The 8,952-nt window shown below is 37.6% G+C and overlaps 1 protein-coding gene across 1 annotated transcript; it reads right to left on the bottom strand.

The window, feature by feature from the left end:
- Window positions 1-4: 4 nt before the first annotated feature.
- On the bottom strand, window positions 5-8,373 carry LOC145787719 (glycerol-3-phosphate dehydrogenase [NAD(+)], cytoplasmic-like). The gene is made up of 9 exons (XM_082599522.1): window positions 8,273-8,373; window positions 6,782-6,959; window positions 5,741-5,881; window positions 4,759-4,897; window positions 4,572-4,684; window positions 4,009-4,116; window positions 3,461-3,589; window positions 3,148-3,257; window positions 5-2,768 (listed from the first exon to the last, which is right to left on the bottom strand). The coding sequence occupies exons 1-9, from the start codon at window positions 8,308-8,310 to the stop codon at window positions 2,672-2,674; spliced, it is 1,053 nt and encodes a 350-aa protein (XP_082455648.1). The 5' UTR covers window positions 8,311-8,373; the 3' UTR covers window positions 5-2,671.
- Window positions 8,374-8,952: the final 579 nt, after the last annotated feature.

Genomic DNA, 8,952 nt, shown 5'->3' with positions numbered 1-8,952 from the left:
CTTTGATCGACAGAGCAGACAGATGGGTTTCTTCTGCATATATTTAAGTCAACAAGCAAGAATAAGGTTTACAGATATCACAAGTATTTGTTTTTTCTAAACACCTAACCAGCAAATCAGTTCTTAACTGAAAGACCCTTATTTGATGGCTGTAACACAACTACGCTAAGCTTCAACAATACATTAAAGTTGCAGTAGGCAGACTTTTAACCCATATCCTCCTAGAAAGTGTAAAATTGACAGCACAAAAGGATTACGAACATAGAGATGCCGATTGGGTTAAGACTCAGTGATTCTCAAACTGTGTGCCGCGGCACACTAGTGTGCCGCCACAGATTCTCAAGTGTGCCGCGAATCTTTTTGAAATTTTGGAAAAGAACTGTATAAATATTTAAAATAAGCCATTCAAACAAGCATGCGACTTAAAAGCGCTTTTAACTCCTTCAATAGATGATAAATAAGCACATGTGACGATGAAACCAATTATGGCATTGCCGATACAGCAGGGTAATTGCCACGTCACTATTGGGCTGCTATGTTAGCTATTGCTAACATCACTTCCCACCATTTGGAAGCAATGAATCAAACAATCTTTCTGCAGAAGAAGAACAGCTCATTGATTTAGGAAACGACCCATTTTTTCAAACGCTGTTGCCACAAAAAACTTGGATATGTTTTGGCTGTCTGCTTCCAAATTCTATTTCATGATCCGTGCTAAATCAATCAAAATTATATTACCATTTGCATCTTCCTGGCTATGTGAACATGGCATTTATGTTTTGACTGAAATTAAAAGCTGTAAACGAGAGAGACCGCTTGCATTGGAATTGACGATGAAATTCGGGTATAGCCTATGTCTGTCAACAATGCAACCTCGTTACAGTCGAAGCTTATAATTGGTATAAACAGGCGCGGATTTATGGGGGGAGCCCGGCCCCCCCCCGAAATTTTGTGAAAAATTGTATGTTTCCGCATCAAATGGATTGATATGCTTCTAAACAGCTGATATTAGTCCCTCGGCACCACAATTGATGAAAATGGTTGTTTTAATGTCTATTTTCTAGCATATCGTATATGTCGTAGTATCATTGTTCATATCTGTTTAGCTTTTTCTTTCTTTTTAATTGATTTTCAAATTTTCTGGCCCCCCCCGAAAAAAACTCTTAGATTCGCGCCTGGGTATAAACAAGCACATCCATCGCATTGACACGTGAAAATAACTTTTTTTAAAGCAACTTTTCTTCTTTTGTAAGTGTGCCGCGTGCGTTTTATATTTTTTCTAATCTGCCACAAGCTGAAAAAGTTTGAGAACCACTTAATCATTAAGTGGTTAAATAATTAGCTGAATTCTTTTAACCTAAAAGTTGTTGTTAGTCAGATTAGCCTGACTCTAGGATGATATGGGTTAAATAGCACACAATCTTAATAATAAAAGGGTGAAATGGAGAAAAGGGATTAAAACAATTGCTGCGCGGAAACAATCGGCCACCCCCACTAGTGGGGAGCAAACCGACGATGGATTATGATGATGAGGTTACGACTTGTCGGCATTACTCTTTTGTAATATATGCTCAAGCTCATAATCAGCTCAAGCATATCATCAGTTCAAGCAATAATATGTAACATAAATCGCATTCAAAACCACTGCAATCACACAAAAAAATGGAAAATCTGTAGCCTGCAGTAATATAAATCCAGTGACAAAAGCATGTTTGTACCCTATAGTGAATCCAACAACGTATCCGCTTCTTCTTCTTCTCTCGTATTGTCATTTTAACGTATCCGCTAAAATGATATCACAAAATTATATACGACTCTATGGCTAGGCTAGTGATGTACCGTTTTGGGGCTGTTTAAATATGATACGAAGCTAAATACGACCTTTGCCATCGTCTGGCAACCCTCCCCAAGGGTGTCGCATGATATTTGAACAGCCCTAACGACGCTCGATAATGACAACAGGAAGATTATTATAAATACAATCAACAGCACACTCCTCAAAAAAACAATTGCATGCAATTTTCAAACGACATCAAATTTCATCTGTTGTAGCTTGCAAAAGTACATCGCTGTTACGTGGCAAGACGTTGAAACGGCAACTTTTGCCAACCGGGCTTTACTGTTGACAGCTCAAGGTTACATTTGACTTTGAACAATCAACAGCTGCTTCCAACGATCAGACGCCATATTGATCGATTTTCTAGCGATCTACAGGACTTTGTGCCTGTTTGCACTATTGCATTCACCTTGTGAAAAAGCGGGCACTACCAACGTTAACACAGCGTCAGTTGAAGAAAATGCAGCGATTTAATCTCTAACTATAAAACAGTGATCATAGATTCAAAACTAACTGCAAAAACAACGCGCTTCTTTACACCGTTACCAAGTGGAGTTTAAAATATAAAAAGTTAGTTTTGTGAAGGTGTATGACGAATGGGTATTATCTACATGCATTTACAGTGGATTGTTCATGAAGTAAAAACTGATAAACCTCATTCAACTAACATGACATTAAAAGCACCAATGCACAACATTTCTTAAAACTCATGAAGAACACAACACACTAAACTTGGCCTATATATTGCCTCACGCAATTAGCGAAAACTGTTCTTTTTACATTGACGAGACGAAAAAAGACGGCATTTACTAGTTAGGAAAGAGGTAGACGATGTTACATGTGCTCTGGATGATCTTGAAGACATCTGATGAAGCTTTCTACTGGATGTTTGTTATAGAAGATGTTGTAAACAGCCACGAACAAAGGATATCTGAAACACAGTCACGCCGTTAAACTAGCACTTGCCTAGCAAATCATTTTTTTTTAGTTTCACATTGATTCAACGTCTGCACACGTAATAATAAGGGATTGCCGATGTAGAAAAATTGACTGCTTTGTTAACTGGTACGGCTGGCAGATCTCAGCCGACCAAAGTTCCTTTCAACGTCATGGGACATTGAAACAAACAACAACACTTCAACAATGGGAAACTTCACTCTGCCAATCTCGGTAACCGGCCCTGCGTCAAAAGCCTCTACAAGCATGCGAAACTATCAGGAACAACCTATCAAGGCTTTGTCAGTCCGAGGATAAAGATTCAAAACTAACTAAATACAGAAACTGTAGCTGGGTTTGCATGTTCCACTTACTCGCTTTCAGCTATTTTCAGCGTCTGCAACACCTTGTAGACTTCGGCAGCTGTTTGTGGACCTTGCAATTTCTGTCCGTTCAGCATTTCCTTTTCAAGTTCTTCTATTGTCTGCGTGGGTTCAGTTGACAAAAGAGTATATTAATCCAATTATACAAAGGATAATGTCTGGCAGTATTACAGAATAGATATTTCCATAAAAGAGTCAGAAAAAAAACACATTCTTTCACTAGTTAGCTTACAGTTCATTGAAAATTCTGTTTTGAAACCGTTTAAAGACTGTAGTGCTATGAAACGTAGAGCACTTTGCGAACCTTATCACTTTTGGCAAATGCTTCTGAAACCCGTTTGTTTCTTCCTCCATAGCAAGTAGTGACGAGGTCAGCAACACCACAGCTTTCAAGAAAAGTTGCCATTTGGGGAGGTTTGTTGGGGAAGAAGGCCTGCATTAGAACGTTCAGTAGAAGCTTTCAGAGAGGTCTAACAGACCTTAATGTAAAACTTCCCTTTTATCAGATGACTACAGAAAAGCATACAAAACCGATCAACTGCAAAGCATTTCTTTATTGTTTATTTGTGTCATGTCACTTTGTATTTGATTTCCCATGATGTTTCCATGAAATCGTTACCGATAACTTTTATATTGCAACACGTAACATAACACTTCACAAAAACTTATGATTTATGATCTACAAACTGAAAAGTAATTTTTGTACACAAAAATTAAAGTTAGTCATCACCAGAGAGCAAATGCTGTCTCTTCTACATTGATTCAACGGATGTCGACGTCGATTCAACGGCTACAGAAAAGCCACTGTGTATCTACAATTTTGCAGAAGGCAACGTTCGATAAGTCAATTACCTTTGCAAACTTTATCATCTCCATCAAGCCGAGCCTTATGATTGCAGCTGTTGTGTTGTCTCCATAATTTAATGCACTGACAAAACCGGCCCCGCAGGCGACAATGTTCTGATAAAATTAAAAAGTCAGCTGAATGGCGCAACTTTGTAAGGCGCTGAAGCACAATCTCAGCACAGTTTATAATTCCAAAAAAATGTTGAAGTGCAAATGCATACCAAAGTATTGCCACTAGGGCAGGGGTTCTCAACCGAGGGGTACTCGTACCCCTTGGGGGTACGAGATTAAACATCAAGGGGTACGAAGATCCTTGGGCCATAGAGCAGCTTTACAAACACATTTCACAGTACAGTTTTATTTTGGAATTGTAAATGATATTATGCAGTTTCACAAAGATTTTTACTCCTTCATCTCGACAAATCCCGGGATTAAGGAGTAAAAATCCCGAGAAATCCCGATCCCAGGATTTCAAATTTGATCTTGAAATCCCAACCCTAAACTTTTACTGCATGATATCGGTCCTTCAAATCAAGTAACGTAGCTTGGTTAGACTGCGCCAAACTTACCTTCAAAGCACCGCAGATTTCCACAGTGTTCGAATCTTCAACGACACAAATACGAAAGTTTGGAGTTTGCAATAATCTTTTAAAAAGTTTCCCGTTCTTTAACGTCGTACAACCTAAAAGCAACGAAAAAAAAAGTCAGACGATAATACTTCAAAAGCTTCACACATTGCACTTGCATGATTCTTACCGATGGTGGTTTCACAAAACTTTTCGTCAGCAACTTCGCCCGCAATATTAGCACCCATCAACACGGACATGTCTATGCCAAGGGAGCTCCGGATGACGTCACTGATCAATTGCAACCCATCTTTCGTGTGATCCATTCCCTGGTGAACGTTGTTGTAAAAAATTAAATCATGCAACAAAGGATTTAATCATGTGTACTTTTGTTGACGTACGTGACTTAGTATTAAACACCAGTTGGTGATATGATATTGATTGTAAGATTTCTTAACCTCGCACTGAGAGACGTTTTATTGATAGCTAAATGTTGCCAGTTTCGCATAGTTGTAAAGGCTATGAACCACTGACCGAGTTTGACAACGTGAAGTTTCGGATTGTTGTTAAAATGTTGTTATCTGTGATTTAAACCATCCATTAGGTGCCACTGCATGGAGAGCAGTCCTTAAAATGGATTGCTCAAAATGCAAGAAACGAACTAGCGCTGATGTACGTATCTTGCCAATGGGGATGTGTTTGCGCGCACGTTATATTTGTAAGACAATGACATTTAACCAACTGACCTCCAGACCAGTGCCTTACAAAACATGAACATTGAACATGGCAACAAACATGTTTCAATAAATAAGTTAAAAAGATTCATATTAAAATTCGAATGTTTTTTTATCGTTCGGACAAAATCTTGACACGTCCTACGTGAGTACAATTTGTGCCTCAGCAGCACTCTGAGTTGATACGAAGGTCTGGCTTCTTGGAACCCAAATTGACTATCGTTGCTACAATGTCTTCTTTTCGAAAGTTGCTAGGTTTCACGATCGTAAAAATTGAAGACAAGTTGCTTTGCTAGCGTGAACAAGAATTAGAAATTTCAGAGTTTCATTATGTTTTCCATAGTAACAAGAATAGCACATATAATAATATTGCTCTGCAATAATTTTTGAGTTAACACTTGCAAAATATAATAAATGCAGTTTCGCAAAAGCAAAAACCTTAATTAAAGAAATTCCGACAGCTCCAGGCTTGATGTTTCCTTTCAGCTTGTCACAGAAGCCTCGAATGAACTGATGAGGCACAACAAAGATCATCATATCAGCACCTTTTGCTGCTTCCACAAGGTCTGGAACAGCCACCTAATGAAAACAAACAACAGAGTGAAATAATTGTGAATGTGCTTCAGAGCGAGCTTAACAATGAAATTGTCTGCTATGTTTGAGACTTGGAGCAATATGTGATCTGTAAGTTTACAAAGATATGTATAAAATGCAAACGACATGAAAACCCTGTTGGGCCAATGTGAGCACAAAATTTTTTACCTCGAAATGTTGTAGTTTACGAAAACATGTATGTAGAAGATTACACACATTGTTCAAAAGCACAATACACAAGAAAAAATTAAATATAAAGGTTCCCTACAGAATATTATTAGTTTATGTTGAAAAGAATATCATCATCAACATCATTTTCAGATTGTGGTAGCCCACTGCTAAGCAAAGGCATTCCTCTTTTCTTGCCAATCCAGTCGATCATGTGTTTTTATGTACAAGTTTGTTGTTTCACATTCTTTGTTAATCTCGTCTCTGTATCTCATTCTTGGCTTTCCGAATATAGAAAAATGAGAAAAGAGCATACAGTAGTCATTTACAAACTAAAGTATGTTGCAGCTGTGCACTGGTAATAGATTTGGTATTTACAGTAGTTGTTGTATATTAATTTAATACCAACTTGGTGACTTAATAGTTAGAGTGTCTGCTTCTGAAATAACAAGCATGACTTTGAAAACCTATCAGGTCATCTTAAAGTGGTACTGTCAGGTCATCTTAAAGTGGTACTGGATCTTATTCCTGCTCGGCACTCAACAAAGCGCAGGAATGGAATCAGGGTGAAACTGAATGTACCCGACTGTCCTTCTGTACGGCTGAGCAGACAGCCAGACACTGTCTCTTTTGTAAACCATTGAAAGCAATACAATCTTTGATGAATGATTACAGCTCTATATATAAACACATCTTTATTACTAGTGTATTACTTGCCACATTCTCAGGTAATTTATGCTTTGGGAGATATTTGACATTTTCATGTTCAGTATTGATGATTTCAGTAAGTTTTCTTCCGTTAATCATCTCTTCATAAACATACATGTTCACTCGAGTGTGAAAATCATCAAGTTTTGCACAGTTTGCTCCAATGATTTTAGCAATAGCTGATCCCCTGAAATGTCATTCATAAAAGTCACTTTAGCTGAGTTATTTTTGGATGGATTATGATTGAAATTTTCAATTGCCATAGGTTGACAAATAACAAGGAGGAAAAAAATAAACATTTGTGTTTATTTTTAAGCATACCATTCATAGGCGTAGCCAGGGGGGGGCGAACGGGGCCATGGCCTCCCCAAATTTTCAAAGTTTGGATTCCGAAGTTGAACCCTTTGTTGAAAATATAATATAATTTGTATAAATTTATATTGTTTTCCAAGACATCTGGCTATTAACACCCCCCAGGACTTGTTTTAGACACACAGAAAGACACCAATAAATTTTGCAAATCGTAAATCGCGCAAAGTTTACGCGATTTACGCTTCTTTTAACTAATCTGTGGAAGCAATTTCAGAATGGCTTACTCTATAGGGTTTTTGTGTAGCTGAGTTTTTTGTGTTCTCTAATTTTAGCCGCAGTTTTTGCCCGTTTGTGTGTAGATAAGAGCTACCTTTAATAAGTTAATAGCTGTTTATCTGCTAATATGTTTCATACAAATATTACCCTGAAAGTGTTTCCAGAAAGCGTTATAATCCATTATTTAAGTGTAATTTTGCAAAAATTTCCCGGGGGAGCATGCCCCCGGACCCCCTAGAATACGCGTGCCTTCGGCACGCTCTAACCCCCACCAGCTTTATTGCTTCCCTTGCTTAACCCACCAGGATGCGCCACTGCACATCAGGTGGCGATGTCTTAAATCAAACATTTTGTCGTTCTCTTCAATTCATCAAATATTTGGCCCCCCCCAAAAATTTTTTCTGGCTACGCCACTGATACCATTATGCTGCTTTGTAATGGAATTGATACCCTAACCAAATATTTATATTTTAAGACAGGTACGCAGTGCGCACTGTACATGGCAATACACATAGATAAAATCAAGTATAAGTAGAGTATGAAAAAGGTTCAACAAAGTGTAGGGGATTTTGTGTGGAAGAGGGCTTTCCCAATTAAATGAAAGACATTGTTTGTATAAAATGCTCAAGAGGTACAATGTGCTACAGAGCAAAAGGATGGGCAATGTAGATTAAAGATATTAACAGAATGGAAATAGCAGAAATGAGATGCAGAAAAACCTTGAAGAATAAAATTAGAAATGAAAGTATCAGAGAGATGACGCAAGTAAAAACATCTGTAAGTCCCACAAAAGCCAATCTTAACAATAAATTAACAAAATTTAACTAACAATAACAACTTTAATGATTTTATAACACAATGTTTCAATTAACATTTGAATTAGTTACAAGGTAAAAGTAACTCACAACATACCAATTTCCTGAGCCAATGATGCAAACTTTGTTGGTCATTGTGAAGTTAGAATCAACACAGGTACGTATTTACAAATTACTTAACAAATTACAAAACACTTAAAATATACATATATGACAAATTTAATTTGTAAACAGCTTAGACAAAACGACTACACGCACACATAATAATATAACAAAAATATAAACAACTAGCCTAGCATACAATAGGGGTCTGCTACTATTCGGTGAGTCCGATTCGGTGAGTTCGATTCGGTGAGTTCCTAACCTCTAACCCTAACCCCAAACCCCTAACCCTTAAACGGCAATGATAATTAGGTTACGGTACCCGATAATTAAAAAAAAAATTTGAAAAAATCCCCCGTTAAGGGATCGGACTCACCAAATCGGACTCACCGAATCGGACTCACCGAATCGAACTCACCGAAACGGGCCATTCCGTACAATAGAATACTTCAGTTCTCTTTATTACAGAACTTAAACTTGTGCCACAGATAAATGGTGGCCATTTCAAAATCAACCAAAAATTAAGGTCACCGGGATATCTCTTTCAGACACGGTACCTCTTACCTGAATTAGTGAAATCTGTGCAGCACTGTAGTTTGAAAACTAAGCTAGACCATATAAATGTTTGGTATTAACTTTGTTGCTATTGTAACAACCAAAATCAGTTCAAATGTA

Source organism: Aplidium turbinatum, chromosome 18 (genome assembly GCF_918807975.1).
Source record: "Aplidium turbinatum chromosome 18, kaAplTurb1.1, whole genome shotgun sequence".
NCBI classification, from domain to species: Eukaryota; Metazoa; Chordata; class Ascidiacea; order Aplousobranchia; family Polyclinidae; genus Aplidium; species Aplidium turbinatum.
Note: the sequence above shows the minus strand (reverse complement) of the source record. Positions and strands in the feature narration are given on the sequence as shown.